General features: G+C 42.9%; 1 protein-coding gene across 1 annotated transcript in view; it reads right to left on the minus strand.

The window, feature by feature from the left end:
• Positions 1–19,891, minus strand: part of ERICH3 (glutamate rich 3) — a gene marked incomplete at its 3' end in the record, with an annotated part of 34,190 nt that extends 14,299 nt beyond the window's left edge. The window contains exons 1-9 of the mRNA XM_082766555.1: positions 18,931–19,891; positions 8,915–9,008; positions 7,257–7,382; positions 6,307–6,381; positions 4,355–4,483; positions 3,588–3,668; positions 2,935–3,090; positions 1,065–1,283; positions 472–652 (exon numbers count right to left, since the gene is read on the minus strand). Of these exons, the coding sequence (XP_082622681.1) occupies positions 472–652; positions 1,065–1,283; positions 2,935–3,090; positions 3,588–3,668; positions 4,355–4,483; positions 6,307–6,381; positions 7,257–7,382; positions 8,915–9,008; positions 18,931–19,355 (1,486 nt within the window). The remainder of the gene's footprint in view (positions 1–471; positions 653–1,064; positions 1,284–2,934; positions 3,091–3,587; positions 3,669–4,354; positions 4,484–6,306; positions 6,382–7,256; positions 7,383–8,914; positions 9,009–18,930) is intronic.
• Between the last annotated feature and the right edge of the window lie 1,129 nt (positions 19,892–21,020).

Raw genomic sequence — 21,020 nt, forward strand, 5'->3', positions numbered from 1 at the left:
GACTTTTACTGACGAGATAAACCAGTGTGAGTAACCCTTGAGATATTGATGGAGTCACATTCATATAAAAGAGATGGAAACTGGGCTCTCGCTAGGTACTTTTCTTTCTGGAATAATAAACATGCATTGATATATCATAGCAAGTCAAAAAAAGATAGCATTTATGGACAGTTTACAGCTAAAACTATTTTATTAATCATACATCTCTATACAAAATTAATCTAATCTAACAGTATTTTGATAAATCAGTTCTCTAAACTCCTTCTAACATAATTTCCAAAAGTAATTGCAACCTCAATTTCAATTATGAAACTGTAGATCCAGATTTCTCTTTGAAGGCAGATGGTGAAAAATCCTTGGATGCACATATCTTGACTGAGAACAGTTGAAATCATTTTGATATCACATCAGTATTTTAGCCAAAAAGATGTTGCCAGAATCAAAATGAACTCTTCCACTCTTTATCCTTACCTCCTTCCAACAGCTTGCCTTTGTAGACACAAAGGTTTTCTCCTCCACAGTGTTGTTGACAGACTTTGACTTCATCTTTATAATCAGCATCATCATGAGATAAATGCACACTTTTTCCTAGAAAGATCATGGTAATAAATGCATTGCTGCGTAATGAGGGCTTAGGTAATCCTCCAGAATTCTGCAGCAGAAAATACATAAAAATGCACTCAGCTTCCAACAATAACAAAAGGTGAGCACAATGATGATACACATGCTTCATAAAACTGAAGCTTTCACTCTTTTAAGACAGTCCTTGAGCTGCTTAAGCTGAAACGTGCTTTGTAGCATACAGAAGGGCAAGGAAAGATTTCAGACTGAAATGCATTGAATGGCCTGAGATTGGAGAGACCAGCTTTAATGACCCATATAGTCCGTTCCAATCCTGTGTTCCTGTAACTTCACTTCCAGGAGGCATTCCTGGCCGGAGATCTAGTGTAACAGATGAAGTTTTCGTACACTCGGGGTGCTTCATAAATCCCCCTGAAGTTCTGAATGTATCAGTGAGGACGGTAATATACCTGTACTTAGAGAAGTAGAAAGAGACAACTTACCTTTGTTAAAAGTTGCTCTAAGCCATTTGGTGTGTGTGGGGGGCGAAATCGTCTCCCTCTGGGCATCCCATTTCTTGTTGCCTTTACACTCTTGTCTCCTTTTTGTAGAGGGGGAGGTGGCACTGGCATCACATAATTGTTAATAACAGGGAGTCGATATGGGGATTTACCAGTCACATATTCCATTGAGTTCATAAGTCTTAACTCAGTCTTCTCCCCCTGAAAAAAAATGTAACCATGTTAAACTGGTCGTGCAAAAATAGCTACTGAACATATTGAACTAACCATGGTTTTACTATTCTTTACTTTTAGAAACACACATACTTCTAGAATTTCATACCTCCACAATTTTTTTCTATGAAAACATTTCTGTGCTAAACTCCTTTTTTTCCAATTTGCAAAGCAACAGGCAAAATGGAGAAACCAAGATCAGATTGGCTGAAAATGTCACACATAGATATACACAGTATTGTAAACCACGTACTACTAGTAACCATGCAGAGTCCTGATCACAAGCAGATAGAACTCTGCACAACCCCACAGCACTGCTGTATTCTCTCCACTGGCAAGCAAATTTCAAAGGAAGCAGAATCTTCCAATAGTAGCATGATTTGGCACCAATTATATGAGGTGTGGTTCACAATGCTTTTTTCCCATTTGTAGTGGAGGTTTAGTCCTCCTTCAGGATGAAATGCACACAGAACACTGGGGTCCTGAAACAGAAGACACAATATTCTGCAAGCATTGCATGCACTGGATCTGAGCTCTTTGACATGTCTTCATAATCTATAATTAATTTAGTTGTTTTGTCAGTAGCAAGCATTAAAGAAACCATTTAAATCACACATAATTTGCGAGTAGGCATATCATAGAATCATAGAATATCCCACGTTGGAAGGGACCCATAAGGATCATCAAGTCTGACTCCTGGCACCTCACAGGTCTGCCCAAAAGTTTAGACCATGCGACTAAGTGCATAGTCCAATGTTTTTTTAAATTCAGACAGGCTTGGTGCAGTGACTACTTCACTAGGGAGGCTGTTCCAGTGTGCAACCACCCTCTTGGTGACAACCTCTTCCTGATGTCCAGCCTAAACTTCCCCTGCCTCAGCTTAACACCATTCCTGTGGGTCTTATCTCTGGTGTTTATAGAGAATAAGTCACCTGCCTCTCCACTCCCCTTCGCAAGGAAGTTGTAGATAACAGTACTAAATAAAGCCAGAAAATTCTTGGAGAAAGGATTGTGACCATCACAATACAGAGCAAATCCACGGCAGAGGTGAGCTATTCATAGTGTCCACCAGTCAGTGGTAGCAGATCACAGTCCCATTCCAAAATCTCCCAGTCCCAAGGAACTCCTAACATAAGCCAGTTACATAATGGTTTTCTAGGACAGAATACAAATCCAAATCTCACCTGGGAGTAACTGTGTACATTTGAAGACTGTTTTGTTACTCTAAAGAGTTCTTGCTCTCTGTCCCCACTAGTGGGGCTTACTAGGACGAATGGTACAAAAAAAAGAAAGGTTTTTGCTACTTCACAATTGTAGATGAAAATGAAAACTTGTAAGACTGTGGGGAAATATTCCTGAGTTATCAGTGTTAACTGCGTGCCTGCCTTTTTCTCTACATAACAGATCTTACATTATGAAAGAGAAGTCATCACATTTTTCCTGGCTGTGACCAGGCATTAAACCATTAAAATAATGTCTTGAAAATTAAGGGTAGGATAAGAGAGTTCAGTGAAAGCTGCTAAACATTTGATAGGCATATTATCTACATAAAATATATAGTTCTGGGATCTACAGTATTTAGCAATATTACAAAACTGTCACTAAGATATATTATTTTCAGAATGAAATATGGCCTCACCCCACTAGCTAACTGCTGATCATTTTCAAGCATATGGCACTTTTGTTTAGAGCCTGAAGTCTTTGGAACAGACCCTACTACAGCACTGCTGTGAAGTGGCTGGAGTCGAAGTGGGTGTTGCATATTTCCTGGAGCTGTATGTGGTCGACAGGAAGTCTGGAAAAGGAAAAAGAAAACAGCTAGAAAATCTCAGTGTTTAGTTTCCAGTGCAGAACAGTACCATACAGAAAAAAATATAGCACTGATCAAGATAATCAGAAGTGAGGAATGGAGCTCAGGTATCTTCGGCAAATTTATTTTCTAGTACCTTCTGTTTCTGAAGAGCAACACTCTTTTAGGGATCTCTAACTGAGCATCCAAAAACTGGAACTTCCAAAATAACCCTTGGCCATAAATCTAGCCTTTGTTACTGTCCATTCATGGTCTAACTTTGAAACAAATATAATGAACTCATAAAAACCGTAGCAATATGCTCTATTTTGCTGACTTGAGTACATGGACACAGAGAATTCATAATAAAATCATGTCTATTTTTGTTCAATACTCATCATTTTTCTGACTTTTATTTATTTAATCCTTCTCTTTTATACCCTTCAGAATATCAAGTTAAAATGTTAAAATCAAAATTAAAAAAAAAAAAAGGTTTAACTCACTATCTTAAAAAAAGAAGACTCCTTGAATCGGTGTTGATAAGAAGGATGTCCACCACTATAATCTGCAAGTCCAGGTGCCCTCTGTATGGGATGAAGAGAAGTTCATTCAGGAAGTCTCTTTTCAGTCTGCACAAGTTATCATTATTGAAATGAAGAACCAGTTAGAACTGTACTATACATGTATATTTGGCCATTGACCTTAGACTTTGGAATCACTGTATTTCAAGAGTATATTAACATTCCTTCTCTACATGTTAACAGAGTGTAAGAGGCTTCTGAGTCAGAGCTCCAAAGCAAAGATTTCTGGAATGAATCATCATCTTATTTCATCCCTTCAACTCCTTTTTCTAAAAGACCTCCATTGTTTTCAGGATTTTACAACATGTGCAAATTTGCCTACAGTCACAGTATTTATTGACCACATTTACTGTACTGATACATACCTAACCTTGGCAGATAAAAGCCAAGGCTTGGCATAAAAGACATGGCAGATAAAAGGCAAAGATTAAAGCAGATTTATCTCAAAGCAAAATTAATTTTATGTATTCTAATGTGCCATTCCTGCAACACTGGCTTCCCTAGATTTCTCTTTTAGTGACAGAATCCTGCAAACAGGAAACCAAATACAAGTGATGCAGAATGAGACTCTGCAACAATCAGTCTGCAGACCATCAGTGGTCTAGGCTAAGCACAGATGTCATAGGTACATGTGCACGCTTTTTGTTATGTGTGCTAATATAGCATATGAAGCACTTGATGAAACTCACCATTTGTGAATGACTAGCTGGTTCTCCAGCCACTAAAGGATGCAGTCCATAATGACTTCTGGGACCAACTGGTGGATGTAGGGAGTGCACAGGGCTAGCACCTTCCACTGATCTTCTGGACCGTTCCACCTAAAAGAATGAAAATGAATGTATCCGAGGTATTAAAAATTAAGTATCAAACAGCATGTTTGAGCTTGCCTTCTGCATGTCTTTCATTGGACAGTTAAGACAATTAGCTTGACTAGACCCAATGGATGGCCTGCTAAGGAAGGAAGGAAATCATGGGAAGAAGGACAGAACAAGAGAGGGACGAGGGAAAATACTTGTTCCCTTCTCTGATCTATTTCTCTGCAGCCCTCACCAGCTGCTGATCCTCCCAGATTCTGTTCATCTGCCTTTTTTTCTGTGCATCTCCCAATTTTTAGTTTGGTTGAAGGTCTCTCTTAAATTTGCTTGCCTCTGCCACTTCCTTGCCCTGACTGCTGCCTGTTCCTACCTTTTTTTTCTCAAAAGCTCCACAGTGGACTGACTATACTTCTGGAAATAGAGAGCTATGTCTCTCATCCTCATTTTCTCAGTTATCTGTCTTTCTTCTTTCCTTTTAGATTAGTTACTCAGATGATCACTGAATGTGTGAGAAAAGAATAAATTACACTGCAAATTCCTGCCAGGTTCTTGAGTATCAATGTGGCATCACAGCAGAGAAACGGATCACATATCCACAGGCATCTCCCTTACATCTCTCACTGAAAGAAGCAGTTTTGGTTTATGTACCAATATTATCCAAGTGCAGAGTCCCTTAACAGAATGCCTTAGTCACACTCCTTCCCTACAACAACTATGCTGCTTCCATCTTCTAGTTGCAGAAGTTCTGTCAGTAAATGAGGTCTTTGCAATTACCAGAGTTAGTGTTTTTCAAGTACATCTTTTCTTTTCTTGATGAATTGCTCATAAATGTATTATTTAAATTCTAAAAGACTTGACATTGTTTTTCAACTGCTCAAAGAAGCAGCTAGCTTCTTAATACATTCTTCTTAATGTATGCAGGCTCCTAGTAAAGAAATAACATGTTGAGGATATTTTAGCCAAAATGAGAAAAAATTTTCCCCTAAACATTCAGATGACTTCATGGGGACAACAACCATTGACTTCTGTGGGATTTCATGGCTCTGAAACCACAGAAACAAGCTTTACTCACATCACACCAAAGTAAGGACTTCTGAAACCTCTCTTCATTACTTACGCGCTGTTTCTAGTAAATATCACATGGATAGGCAAACAACTGATAACATGATCTCAGTGCTCAGCAACAATCAAATGCAGATAGTGGCTAGAATTACTAGAAGAACTGCAACACTTACATTAAATTATTCATCCAGGTCTGGTTTACCATTTCAAACCAGAAACAGTAGAACTAGAAAAGGTTAAAAAAATGGTAACAGTAATGAGAAGCCTGGAATGGCTCACGTATGAAAGATTCAATGACTGAGGCTCTTCAGCTTGGAAGACTGAGAAGGAATATGAGAAAGGTATGTAAAACCATCAATGCCTTGGAAAAGGGAAACAGTTATTAACTTTTACATACTGAGAACAATGGAGCATCAAACAGAATTATCAGAAAGCTGATAAATGAATTATTGTGCAGAAACGCAAGGACACACAAGTTGTTTTTTCATACAACTCTTAATTAAATACCACAACTGAGAACACTGCAGAAGTAGATTCAAAAGGACTCAGAAATATGCACAGAAGTTCCTAAATTTCTGGATAGAAGAAGGAGATGTAACCTGGGGCAGGATCATCTTCTGCTTGCCTGTTTCTTGTACTTGTCCCATAAACATCAGAGACAGGACACTTGGCTCACTAAATCTCTGGTCTAACTCATTCTGGCTGTTATTTAACAAAGCCAAATTGCCATGTCCCACCAGCACTCAGTAGCACTCAAGCCTTACCTTGTTCTTCTGCAGAACCCTCTCCTTCCTCATAGAATTTTCAAGTTTCCTTTTTATTTCCAGCTGATGATGACGCTATTAATGTAAGAGAAAGACGAATCTCATTAAGAGACATAACGAGATATCAATGAATACAAGAACACTTGTTTCCGTTCTGTTTATCACTTGCCTGTTCCCTGGTCATTAGCTTCATTGAATCCTATTATAAAACTGCTATTGACTCAATCCACTTGCATTATACCTGTGTATCTTAACATTGGCAAGGGTCCAACTGAGCATTTTTAAAGCTGCAGTGATTAACTCCATCCTTGATACACAGCAGGAATGTGCACAAATTTAGTACTCAGATAAGATATGCAATAATTTTTTTATTAGCTTGACTGGAAAAGTTTTCAAACAAACTAGCCCTGTGAATATCATCTTATAATCTATTTATTTTAAGTAATTTTACCCTCATGTACGAAAAGAAATAGGTGGATTCAGGTATACTAACTAATAAAGCTGTCATCCCCTAGAATGTGTCACAGATTTATCATCTGACGGAATGAACTCCAAAGCTATCAGCTCTCAGCAGGTTCTAATCTCTCCCATGCATGCAACTTGTGCTATTGTTTCCTAAAAAACTTTCCCTACATGCTTTCTTTAACCTCTTGCCCCATTTATAAGGTGACTACCAAAGTGCAGCAAGTGAGCCACTATGACAAGTGCTCCCAAGGCTGGGCAGTGTATGGCAGTGTATGGTATCCCTGTCCATAGCAGGGGGGTTAGAATTAGATGATCTTTAAGGTGCCTTCCAACCCAAACCATTCTATGATTCTGTGGTAACGACTAGAGGCCAGTGGAGACTTCACACAGGCTACATCAAGCATAAAAATTGTTCTAGATAACAGCCACTAGCTGTCAGCGGGGAAGCATCTGAAAAGGCTTATCCATTCCTAGTAAATGCATACCTCCATGTCAAGGACCTTAAGAAATATGGCCCGAGCCAGGCACTCCTGTACATATTTCTGGTGATCCCTCCTCATAGCATTTAGCCGGTATTCTTTCTCAGGTATTATTCTTCCACTCCTTGAGATCTGCCATAAACAAATAATATGTAACTAAAAAGAAGAGAAGACAGAATAAAATATATTTCTACACAGAGCATAATTTTGCAAGAGGATTACTTTCTCATCACTAGCCGTCATCTCTGCTTCTGCTGTGGTGCTGGGACTCACCTCCCCAGCACAGAACTGTAGTTTCTCTCACCCCATGGACCCTGTCAGCCGAATGAAGAGAGCAAGAGAGAAGCAGCCACATTTCGTAAAAGCTGAGGCTCAATCTTACTCTTCGTGTACTGTCGCCTAACTCAGTGGAGGGGAATTAAATACTTGCCTTCCTACACTGTAAGGGTTGCATCTGCCTCTGCTAAACAGAGTCACACCTAGGAGTGACTTAAGTGCCAGTCCTCTCTCTTTCACAAGAAAACTTGATGTTTTTTCCAAGCTGAAATGTTTGATCCTACACATACACTGCGCCAAGTCATCTATTCCTGTGATCTCTTCCTACCACTGTAAGTAAGCGCCTGTGTCCAATAATCTCTTTGTTTAATACAGAGGAGTCGTGAATTGGAAAGAATCATCTCATTCATCACATGAAGAGAAACAGAAAATGAGTGCCTTGTTCGTCCACATTAACTACAGGCAACACCACTTACATCTTTCAGCCTGTCAATATCATTACGCTACTATGCTACCAAGGGCAAGGAAATAGTAACATCTGGGGAGGCTATAGGTGCAAGCAGAACACTTTTTACACTTCCACAAGTCTGTGCTCCTTGGCATGAGGTTTTCCCACCATCTAACTACGGATCCCCATCAATCCTGTCAGGGACTGGGTGGTGGAAACTGAAGGGGAACCCACAGCCCAAGGCAGCACCAAACACACAACTTGCCAAAGTCTCTGCAGTTTCCCTGCTGGCACTTTTAATCACCACTTCTTACAGCTGCTATGCTGTCAGGGTACCAGAGGCATCAGCTGGCTGTGGTCTGACAACAGGGAACAAGAGGCTGAAACTTTTCCTTCCAGCATTAAGCTGGCAGCAAGGAGCACAGCAGGCCATGCAGCAGCCATGCCCCTGTGGAACCACCACCCATCACCCACCTATGTGCCAGCATCTCCATAGCCCAGGTGGCTCTTGGCCATCCCAAAATGTGCTCAATACCAGCAGTGGTATTTCTTCATCTGTACTACTGTCTTTAAAACCACTCAGCACAGGGAGCTAAGCACTGAGCTTGGTATTACCTGTCTTTCTGCTGTTCTGATATCAGACTTATGCACTACAGCCCCATCCACAGCCCTGTGATATCTTGCCAACCAACACTGGGAAATAACACAGTGGGAAATATCTGGACTGAACAAACCCGCCCTCAGTCACAGTGTGATCATATGTTTTTGACCTGGCACAGCATCATTTCATGTATTTGGCTAGCTGGTCAAATTCTTACCAACAACAACATGTACCTCTAACAAATAAACAACAGAACCATCAGTGTTTTGACTTTTCAATATTAAAATAAGCACAAATTCTTTTTTTTTTTCCTCAAAAAAGGAAACTTTTCAATCTCACCAGTCCTGATCTCTGAAGATGTCGTCTTATCCTGGTATTGCTGAAATACCCAGCCAGGTGTTTGTCTGTAAGGCTATTGTAGGTTGCAAGAAACCTGAAATGAAATCAATACAGATGTCATAAAAGCCTCCTGACAGCCTACATGTTACAGATTTTTGCTGAAGTTAAAAAAATTACCCAATAGTTTGCTGTACAAAATGCTGTCTCGACAATTCACGTCCAGAATTTTTTCATATAAACACCCATTAGATTACGTAAAAGTAATATCTTGTTGCCCCATAAAGAGTCATATCAGAAACAAGTGAGTTCTATGCAGCGTACAGCCGCTCAGAGCTGAACAGTGTACCAGTACCAAGGCACAGGTTCCAGCAGAGCCCACACCTGAAGGCCTCTTCCAAGAACTCCCACAAGAGCTGCCCCAAATAATAACCTCTGACCTGTGGCAGGTCAGTCCCATGCCATACAGAATTTGAAGCTGGATTCCTGGCTGAGTCCAGCAGACAGAGATCCCAGCCTATGCTTCTGCAGCAGGCCCTGCTGGAGCTTCACAAGCTATTGCTAGCCACCAGGAGAGAGAGTTCCCTGAAGTCCTGCACCATTGCACTCCTTCCACTGCCCCAGCACGTGCTCTGTGCCCCCTTCCTTCCATTGCCTGCTAAATGGTGCCAGAAAGGGCAGCCAGAGTTTCTGCCAGTTTTTGCAACTGCAATAATAACTTGGTTATTTCAAGTTATTGGAATTGGGTTGGGAGGCACCTCCAGAAGCCTTCTAGTCCAATTCCTTTGTGCAGATGAAGTCTGATGTAATATGCTTGAGCATATCAGTCCTCAATGCCAGTTCTCAGCCATTAATATCTGGTATGAATTACAAAAATGCAATTTTCAGTCTACTTATGTTAGCAGAAACTGCTAACACATACTTAAGACATGACACTTTCTGTAATATTTTCATTACTCTGAAAGTCGGTATACACATTATTATATTAGGTGTAAATCTTCACTCTGATTACGACTACTTATTTGCGTTTTCAGCCAAAGCCATGTTTCTACCTGTTTTTATGGCACTTTCCTTTTCTTTATTGTTCCCACCATCACAGGGATAGCGTATCAAATTCATCAGTTGGAACACCTACACAGAAATCTAACTAGTTTCAATTCTGGCTATAAAAACATAAGCTTAAATCTTCACCCTCCTTTGAAAGATTTTCTCAGTTGGGATTCAGCTACATGTCTGATAAAATGTTGCCTGACCAACAACTAATTTGTTAATGAATAGAAAAGTCAATTTCCTCCATTTCACTCTTACACCAACAGAACTCACAAGCCACACAAGAAAACCCACCCATGACAGCAAGATTAGGAACTGTCCTGCCTACTTCAGGGACCATTCTTTCAAACACAGCAGTTACCCTAGACTATTTAAACAAACATCCAAGAATGCTTGTCCCACAAATATATTTGTAAATTCAATTGCACAAAGACTGTTCAGGGCAAGAGTCATGACTTTTGTGATATTTATGGGCTACAAAGCATATGTTACTCTAGTACACTTTTTTTCTGGATGTTACCCTATCGTAGCAGTTTGTCTGAAAATGCAGCTAGCATTGATGAGAATACTTTTCCCCTCTAAAAACAGCTACTTCATTTTACCAAAAATCATTGGGTCTACTCTATGGGACTGATTTGCTCAAGTTAAATTTAAAAAACAAACAAACAAACAAACCAAAAACTACTCTGCAGGAAACCAAAGAGTTTGTATAGAAGGCCAGCAAGCGCAGTCATCTCTTACACCATTCTGTCTGCATGACTGACAGTCCCGATACACCCACCAAGCTGCTATCTATTTACCACCTTTTTGCAGAGGCTGCTGAAAGGATGAAAAAGAGTACTCATCAAAACTGGGATTTCAGAAGATGGCTGAGAGGTGAAGGACAGTGCCTCTCTTTCAAGAATCCAGCCTCACCTAGTTTAGAAATAAGACACTGAAAAAAACACCATCCACTTCAGTATTAACTTATGCAGGTCAAAGCTAAAGACACAGATCTACATGTATTTTACCATAAAGTGCTCTCCAGATATTAAAGAGACTGGTCATCTTGTGCTGCAATCGCTCTCAAATGTCACTCAGTCTAACAGACTTCTGGGGCTGTGCTGTTTTAGTGGACGGACTGGTTGTGCTAGACTTCTGCTAATCTTTTCCTATTTAATGATCTCAGATTTAAGGTACATGGCTTCTTCTGTATCCAGAGCAATATAAAAGGGACCAAAATTAAATGCAAGAACCTCTTCAGTTTTTTCCAGCTCTCAGTTCCATATGCTGAAGATTCTCTTTAATGCATGCATGTAACAATTTGAAGTGAACAAACTGCAACTCTCTTATATTTATTGGTGAAAAACTGTAAAACCAAAAAACATGGATAACCAGACAATGTAGACCAAAGCCCTCCCTTGCTGTACCCAAGGTACGCCACGCATCTCTGGAAAGCGAACAGAGCTCAGTCATTGCAGTTACCAAAGGTCAGTTCTTCCAAAAATTGAACCTAAAACAGGAGGGTTGAACACAAAACTGAAGCATCCATAATCTATTTTTATATAGTTCTTAGCATAATTTTACCTTATTTCAACCCCTGGGAAGCAGGACAAATAGCAGTGTGACAGTAGCCTTAATTAGGCTTAATTTTTTAATGTTCTATATTCATTCACATCTGTAAAATGTATACAATCAGATACATATTGCATAATATATTCATAGTGACCTTTCATCTGTGTAGGCAGAATATGTTTTAATTAACACAATAAGAGAGCTCTTCTTCCCTTTGGCTTTAAATTTAAATACCTGTATTACATATCTTTCAATGGGATCATTCAAGATAAATGTCTATTGCTAGGCTGAATTACCATGCACAAAAGTATATTCAAGGAAAGAAAGAAGACTTTAAAAAAAAAAAAAAGAAAAAAGAGAGAGAGAGAGAGGTGATGAATTTACTGGAATTTTATCTGGGGTTTCACAGTAATTTCACAGGTAGCCTACCAACAATAAATTGAACTTTAAACAAACAATTTAGTTTACCCTGTTATGCATATTGATTAAACACTGGTACTATAGCAACTGTTCTGCATTACTTTCTTCATCCATTGTTTGTGTTTGCATTTGAAACTGCAAGATTACATCAGTTGCACCTAAGTGTTTACTTATCACCTAGCAATTGCATATGGAGGCAGAGGAGAAACTCAATTCCAGTCCTTTCCATTCCATTTGATTCCTTCCATCTAATATTTCACGGACCATGGAATTAGTTAAAATGCAGTTCCCTCTGACCACAGAGATGTAGCAAATATAGTTTCACAGACATCTTTTTATACTTATTTTCTCATTTAAATTATGAACAAGTGAATTAAATTCAAAGTTCAACAGAGTATTGGGAGAAATAAGAAAATGTTTTGGGCCTGAACCAAAAGCCATGGGAACCGTTAGAATGCAACTGAATCCAGCGGGCTTTGGCAGAGCCACACCGCCAACAGAAGCCTGAACTCCCTGCCCAGATGAATGAATGCCTCCTGGCCGAGAAAACAGGGTGCCAGAGGGAGGAGCCATGCACAGCACCCCAGGCACCGACCCGCATTCAACTTCAAACCAAATGCAGAAAGCAGGGGCTGGCCCTGCAAGCTCATGCTCACTTGGAAGGAGATCTTCTGCCAGTTTTCCTGCTTACTTCACATGCCCAGTTCACCTTCCTCCAGAAGATTTTAGGCAGGCATAGGTGGGATTGGGTCATATTAGTACTATGCCTTGGCTTGGTCAAAATCCTTCTGGACTATCCCATTGGCATCAAAGGATCAGACTTGTGCAATGCTCCAGAGAACAGAAGGCAGGCATACCTTCCAGTCTATGGGCTGCCAGGGTAAGACATTATCCTCTGGATGAGATTTGTGCCCTTCATTTGCACAACGTATCTTCAGCGTATCTTCAAGCCTAAACTTCAGCCACAGCTTGTGTTCCCTTGTGCCAACAGATGACCACAGCACAGATGTGTGCAGTGTGGTGAAAGGGACACATCCCAAGAGCTATTTCCTTTCAGTCTCTGCAGACTCACAAACCATGAAAATTCAGAATGCTGCCTACAAATTACAGAGGTAAAACAGACAGGAAGGTGATTCAGAAAGATGCAGTAGCAGAGCTGCTACAACACAGGTCTGGGCTCATTATTAACTTCACAGAATAATGCAGCAGCTTTTAACTTCTGAGCAAGTTATCTGAGATATAACACTAAAGTTATCTAACTTGATATCAGTCAGAAACAAGCTCCTCAGCAAAGCAGATCATTGGTTTCATTTATTTCTCTGATCCTGCACATACTAACAACAAAAAATAATAGAAGTTCCTGTCAAAGAAGTTATCTCCTTCAGATTTAAATATTGAAGTTATACACAAATGTCACCTCTAAATCCTCTATAACAGATGAAAGTGCAGAACTGACAAAAATGCTTGTTGGAAAAACACTTAGCAAAGAAAAAGCATCAGTCTTAAACAGAATTATGCAAAATGCTTGTTACTGCTATACCTTAGTAAGCCCAAAAAGTCATTTTTCTGGATATTGCTGGGAGTCATTTTTCTCTGTCCATCTTGTTTATTCTCTTATTTAAAAAATCTGCTTTGTTATTACAATTGCAGGCATTTTTTCTGGCACAGAACCTAGACTGACTAACCTGTAGTTTCTGGAACTAGTTTTGAAGCTCTTCTCAAAATTAGTATCTCACTTGTTTCTTTGGTATCACTGCCAATGACTACATATCATAATTCATTCAGTAATTTCATATTTAAGGCTCTTCAGAATTCTTGGATATAATCAGTTTGTTCCTGATTTTTTGGATCAATTTGTTCAAAATCCTCCCTCACTTGCATCTAAATTTGAGCTGAGTTCCCCAAATTCATGTCCAATCAAGACTGATTCAAGTTAAGAAATCTTAAATTCTTCAACAGTGTCATTTCAGACATAGAACTTTTACTACAGTCACTGAAAAACAGTAGCATCGTATCTTAACGAGAACTTTTCAATTAAGTCCACTTTTTCCATAAATGTCCTTTATCTTGCTTACTATCAGAAGCCAGAATACACTTTACATTACAATAGAGATTAATTACAGTCTTAATTTCTAAAGCAAAAAGCCAATAGTCAAAAAACATTTTGCTTCTCACCTTACTAGAATTTTACAGCATGGGACCATGTAGAAAAGACCAGACCAGAACAGAACAGAACAGTTGGAAGGGACCTTCCATGATCATCAAGTCCGACTGCTGACCCCTTGACAGCTAACCAAATGTTAAAGCACATTATTCAGGGCATTGCCCAAATGCCTCTTGAACACTGACTAGCAAGGGGCATCTACTGCCGCTCGAGGAAGCCTTGTCCCAGTGTTTGACCACCCTCACAATAAAACAATTTTTCCTAATGCCCAGCCTGACCATCCCCAGCCCGGCTTTGTGGCATTCCCGCACACCTGTCATTGGTTACCTGGAGAACTAGTAAAAACGAAAATTGTTCCAATTTACATGCAGCTTTTATTAACCAGCCAGTTCTACTGAAAAAGAGCAAACCTCTAAAGCTCAGTTAACATGGACCTGCCAAGGCGGGGAAGAGCTGCCAAGGAGCTCTCCCATCAGGTGAGGCCAGCTACGACTCCCATCCCCAAAGTCATCTGAGCACAAAGACTTTCCGGACCCCCAAAAAGGTGGGAAACTAAGTCAGGTCACGTCCTCGCCCAGGGCGCACACTCTACCAGAAGTCATGACGTGTGGGGCACATGCTCTGCGTGGGTACCTAATGACCTCAGGAAGCCCAGGCCAGAGGGAAGCAGAGCACCCTGCGTGCCAGCCACCAGCGCGGGGCAGCAGACTCGTCCCCTCCCAGGGCTCTGCACTGCAGCAGCTTCACCTTCAGCCTCTGACACAAGCGGCATTTCCGCTGCTTGCCTCTCATGCTTCAGTATCGCTTACATTTCCAGGGTGACACCTTCACAGCTCATTCAGGAAAATTAATTGCTGTCACTGGAGCCAACTCATCCTTTTTCCCCAATAACAGAATTAATAAATTAATAAAGGCAACTGCAAATACCCAGATCAACTGGCGGAATGGTACCACAGAAACTGGAAGAGCCACAGTTTAGTTTGCTGTTTTAAAAATGTATTTTGGGCTAAAGTACAATACGCATCAGAACAAAATGCACAGAGAACTCCCTTTGCAACACAGGGAGTCCAGCCGTGTGTGACAGACCACACAAAACATAAAACGCACTACAGCTGATGACTAGGACTTCAGTAAATCAAGGAACTGCCCATTTGGAACTCTACATTCTACATGAGTTTCATTGCATTATCATTGCCACTGTTGTTTTATTAACAGTATCCATTTTTTTATCAGCTCACAGTGCACCTTGCACTGTATTCAGAGCTAGTGCTGTGTATCACAATGATTTTGATGACCACTCTCAGTGTTTTGAAGGGACGTCACGACAAAAAGTCACAGCAGGCCTCTTACGTTAGTTTTATGAAGCAAATGTTCAAAGTTAATACTTTACTGTGCAATGAAGTCAGTGACTGCTCACCAAATAAATAATCTAGGAGGGCATCAAACTTTAGTTATTGATTAGTAGAGGCACCGGGAGTTACAGCTCCCGTGTCATATGTTACAACTGCAGCTTATTGCTCCAGTCAAACAACAGTCCCAGCCCTGACCTGAGAGAGGCATTCCTAACCTTTCATAAACCACTGAGTCTTGCATTGTTTCTGCTGGATACATAAACAAGAAAAGCTTGTTTGGCTTTCAGGCAGAACAAATCTAACCATAACACCAATGCACAAGCTGTTAACCACAAACAGCAAGTTCAATATTGCACAAGGCAGGGGCACCTGCAACAGAACAATCTGCTTGGGAGACAAGATGGCTCTCACAAGGCCTTCCAGATACCCAACCACCATCTGCCATTCCCTCCATACGGAAATTATTCAGCAACTATGAACTACAGCCTTCTTCCCCAAAAAAGGCTATCAGGGTCTTTAAACATCATTAAGATCAGATTTGCCAAAGTGTTTTTCTTCTGCAGAACTAGAATTCAGTATTAAATCCTGGAAGCCAGGACTTTGTGAATCCTAGCTGGGAATGGCCTAATTGTCACACATGCAAAAAATAGATGGTACGATTTCATCACAGACATTCAGGAAACAGACTGCCGCCTTTGTTACACTCTTTGTTACATAAATGCTGATTTTGTTTGGTGACTCCAAGTTCAAGCTAAGCGAAACTGACTACGATGTGTTTGCATTCCTCTCTCTTTGGGCCTCTCCTCTTCCCCTCAGCCTCCACAAAAGGAGGTTCTTGCTGTGTTCGGACACAGGCTGTAACACTTGTAACTAGGCCTTAGATCACAGCCCTTCTGCAAAGAAGGGAAACCGTGCACCTGAGCAAATGGGTCACTGACTGACCAACAACTGCAAAGCCTTTGGACTTTACCCCTAGGCACAGCCTGAGTTTCTACATTTATTAATGTTCTACTAATGTTCACTACTACTGCTCCTTTTATGAGAAACCATGCTAGAACTCAACTACTGAAAAAAAAAAAAAGATGAAAAAAAAAAACAACTACTCACTGAAATCAGCAGCTGACTTGAAAGTTTAATGGGACTTCAGATTCTAACAATAATTAATTGCTTTATTTTGAGCCCACAAAACCCTTAAGCACATGTGTAGTTTTACTCAGGTGGTAACTCAACAAAGTAAGGGGGAGGTTGTGGTTGCTCCAAATCACTCTGTATCTCTGCTCAAATATTTGCAGGACCACTTTAGCCCCAGTCGTTTGGTCTCCCACTGAGATACACAGGTCACACCTGCCTGGGTTTTTGTTTCAAAAGCTTTACACAACTTTCCCTACCCTTCTTCTGATAGACCTACTTAATGGCCAAAGCACTGAGGATTCTTTGCCCAGATACTCGGTGAGAATGTTATCATTTATTTTATGAATGCTTTGCCACAAGAGGGATGGTCACCAAGCTCAAAGGCATCTGTAGGTCTAACAAGCAAATGAAAGTGAAGTTGTTCTGCGGGTATCCAAAAGCAGCCATGCTGCACTAGAAGCAGTGACTTGCTCAGCGCTCTGCCTGAGCCTGGTGCAGGATCCTTACAAAGCTGAAGGCACACAACTGTAAAGTCCTGGTGGCCATGCCCTTCCGCACAGCCTGGCTGTGAGCTGCTCTGCTGGAAAGGCCCTGCTGGGTCCGGAGGGCACAAGCCGAGGAGGTGCCAGCTGCAGGCCCCAGCAGCGAGGGAAGCCAGCGGTACCCTGGCTGTACAGAGGGGCATGGCCAGCAGAATGAGGAAACAGTTTGTCACCATTACTTGGCACTCACTAGACCCCACATGCACTGCTGTGTCTGGTTTTGGACATTTGGAGGCCACTGGGACATTGGGAGCTGGAGCCCTTGCCATGGGAGGCGAGACTGAGGGAGCAAGCGCAGCCTGGAGCAGTGGCAGTTCTGGGGAGCCAGGCAGGCCCCCACTGCCATGCGTCGTGGGAGGACAAGAGACAATAGATGCTGGTAGAAACAGGAGAGGTGCAGGCAGGGTCTGATGGAGAAGCTTTTCCTCATGAGGATAGTCACAGGGTGGAGAGGTCGCCCACAGTTTCCATCCTTGCGGTTTCCAGGATCAGTTTGGATAAAGTGACCTGGCTTGGTCTCACTGCGCACCGGGGACTGGACTACAAACCTCATGTGGTCTTCTCCACTGTGCATTATTTTTTGATCCTATGATTCATTTGGCAGTTGTACTAGTCTGGCATAGCTTTACGCTTTCTGTAAAGAAACTGCTCTACACCCAGCCTGTGAGGAGCACAGGGAAAACCCATGTGTTGGATGAAGTGGTTTGCTTCATCCACTTCAGCATGCTCTCTGGAAGTCACGGCTGGGCAACTTTCACTGCTTTCGGTGTCAGATGCAGACCGCAGGTATTCCTTGACATAGCTGTGGACACAACACAATCAGCCTCAATACTGTTGTTTCCCAACAGCCGTGTTAACAACAGATGCCTTCCAGACTGCAAAAGTGCCATATGCAGCAACTAGAGTGAAACAGTATTCCAAGAAAAAGACTCTAAGTATTTTGTTAATAATTAATTAATCATATATTTTCTATACTGTTCTTTATAAAAGGGCTTTTCACACATAACAGCTTTTCCAACGGATTTTAAATATTCAAATCACGCTACAAATTCCAATCCTGAACACAACCAGACATGGAAAAGGCCACTAAAAGACTCCTGTTGTGCAATAAACTGTTGCGTGGCCTTGCCCAAGTTACATTATGATTTCTTTATTCAGAACATTGTCTACTGAAACGGAATGTCTCAAATCCAGCCGTGGATACAGAAAGCTGCAGAGGTCCTCAATCACAAATATCGAGGAGCTCACATCAGCTTGGGGAGCTCTGGAAATTCGGAAACCCCCTGAGCTGGTCAGACGAGGAGGAAGGCGCAGAGCCAGGGGCCGCTCAGGCCCCGGGATTACAGAGCTCGCCTCCACGCAGGCTGCCCGAGGTCGCTCCGAGGCATGCATCACAGCAGCCAGACTCCTCACAAGCATCCGAACCACTGCTTTGTCTACACTGCAGCGCAAGAAAATACCTTTAGGTCTTTCAGGTTGTTTGCAGTCATTGCTCTTACAAAGCTGCAAATGCACGTAATCGTTAAGAAAGCGTCGCCTACCAATGCGGACCCTTCAGGTAAGCTGTCCTGCTGCCCGAGGCAGCAGGGGAACGAGTACATTTGCACGGTGACTCCTGCAACAGATCCTCGCCCGGTTCCTCGTCTCCCCCGGCAAAGCAGCCCGGCCGGGCCGCCCCAGCGCCCGCGGAAAAACCGAGGGGAGCCGGAGCACCGCGGGGCGCGGAGGGGACGGGACTCGGGCCTCGCCGCGCCGCCGCCGGGCTCCCCGCCGAGCCCCCGGCCCCGCGCCCGCCGCCCCACTCACCCCGGCCGCGGGTCGCTCATGGTGGCGCCGGGCGGCGGCGCCCAGGGGCAGCGCTCGGGGTCCGCGCGGCGCGGCCGGGCGGGGGCCTCGCGCTGCCGCCGCGTCCGCGCCGTTGCCAGGGCACGGCCACGCGGTGACGCCGCGGGGCGGGGCGGGGCGGGGCGGGGCCGCGGCTCCCCGCGGGCCGGGAGCGGGCGCTGCGGCGGTCGGGGGGCGCGGCGCTGCCCGGCCCGAGCATCCTTCCCCTGCTTCCAGGACAAACCCCGAGGTTTGTCGCACGTTGGCGAGCTCTGCGCTTGCTGGGATAAGCGAGATGCGCTCCCCCCCCCACCCAGTGCTGCACCTCCTCTCTTCCCGGCGAGGCACAGCCCCCGGCAGCACCCCCGTGGAAGCCTTCCGCTGTCCTCAGGCCTTCTGGGCTTCATTTGGACTCGTCTTCTGCAAAGGAAGTGACCACCAAGAATGTCAACATCCCCCTGAGCTCTGTGTTTGCTGCCCTTCCGTCATGTCCCGTGAGCTGACTGCACTGCACCGTGGCGCAGGAAGACGTCAGGGATGCCCGCAGGGGACCCCATGACCACAAAGCAAGGGGAACGCTGTCAGTCACTGGAAAGCCATGGGAAGAGGGTTTTGGGCACAAGATTACCAAATACCAGATGCTTTTCAGAAGAACTCCACCCTTCTCTGCTTCAGATGCACGTGCAGCAGCAGTTTGCAGGCTGCACCCACACGTCACCACAGCATGAGCCGTGCACGCCAAACCCCAGCCTTCTCTTCTGCCTGTGCAAAGGCCAGCACAGAAGTGAGCCTGTGCAACCCGCCCCCAGCCCTCGCGGCAGTGTCAAGCAGACTGCCACTGGGAACCACTGCCTCAGAAGCCCCAGCTGATGAAACCGGGACAAGCTGCTGTAGCACAACCTGGCTGACAGGATTACTCTGCCTCACTCAGTTGCCTGCGATCCTCATCTTCTTGCTCCATCCTTTTTGCCCCCACCATGGGAGACAATATTTAAAACAAGGATTTTCCATGTTGATGGACCGTACAGATGGGGTATGGATCACATACACCTAAAAGATTAGGCAGAAATGTGACTAATGAGGGCTCTAACAAATTTAACTGCAGCAGCTGAAGAAGTTGTCTAGCAGAGATGATTGTCCTTTCACTGCTCATTAGTGTCTCTCTGACAGCGAACACAGCCTGGAACAGCCATGAACAGCTCCCACTTGCAGACCATTATGAAAGTGGGCTTGAACTAATACACAGTAGTCCTAATAGTGTAACTGAGTCATGGGCAAATTTTGGTTCCTCTAGGGAACCTGCTTTGGCAGGGAGGTTGGGCCCAATGATCTCTTGAGGTCCCTTTCAACCCCTACAATTCTGAGAAATTTGTTCCCCCCACCCTTGGCATGACAGAGGTGACAATGTCTTACACACCAGCTGAAGCCCAAAATTACTTTTGCAACAACACCAGCAATACAATTCCGGTCTCTCAAATATGCATCTCCTGCACTTAGACTGAAAGTACCCACTACAGCTTCCTTACTCCCTCCTGCATTTTGTGTTCGTTGCTATGCCATTATTTTTATTCTTTTCCAATATTAAAACACCCTTTTCCATTTGTGCAAAACTTCAAAAATGCACAAAAGATTTGTTATTCTAAATTTCTTCACAAAACAGTCTGTTATGTTTTCTTACTTTGCTATGTTACCTTTGTACAGAGAAGCCAGCAGTGTAATAGCAACAGCAGAGCTACCCTGACACCTTCTGGTGAGCAACGCCACAGCAGACACTGCTCGGGACACTTCTGCTCTGAAATTTCATCTCTTAACACTATCTATCTGTAATATAGAAACTGCACTAAGCAAGAAAGGGATAATTGTAAATCATAAACCTCTCACGTAACACCCCCTGAACAAAGGTCAAGCTAAAGAGTATTTAAAAGCATACGAGTAAAAAGAGGGAGGAAAAAGGAAAAAAAGCTGAAAGAAAAAAAAAAAAAAAATTATTCAGTTCTTTTCTACTGCAGCTAGATATGTAGTTCCAGTTAATCAATTCTTTAAGGCCTTACTCCAAATAACACAGGTACATG

Source organism: Aythya marila (assembly GCF_965140915.1).
Source record: "Aythya marila genome assembly, chromosome: 8".
In the NCBI taxonomy this organism is placed as follows: domain Eukaryota; kingdom Metazoa; phylum Chordata; class Aves; order Anseriformes; family Anatidae; genus Aythya; species Aythya marila.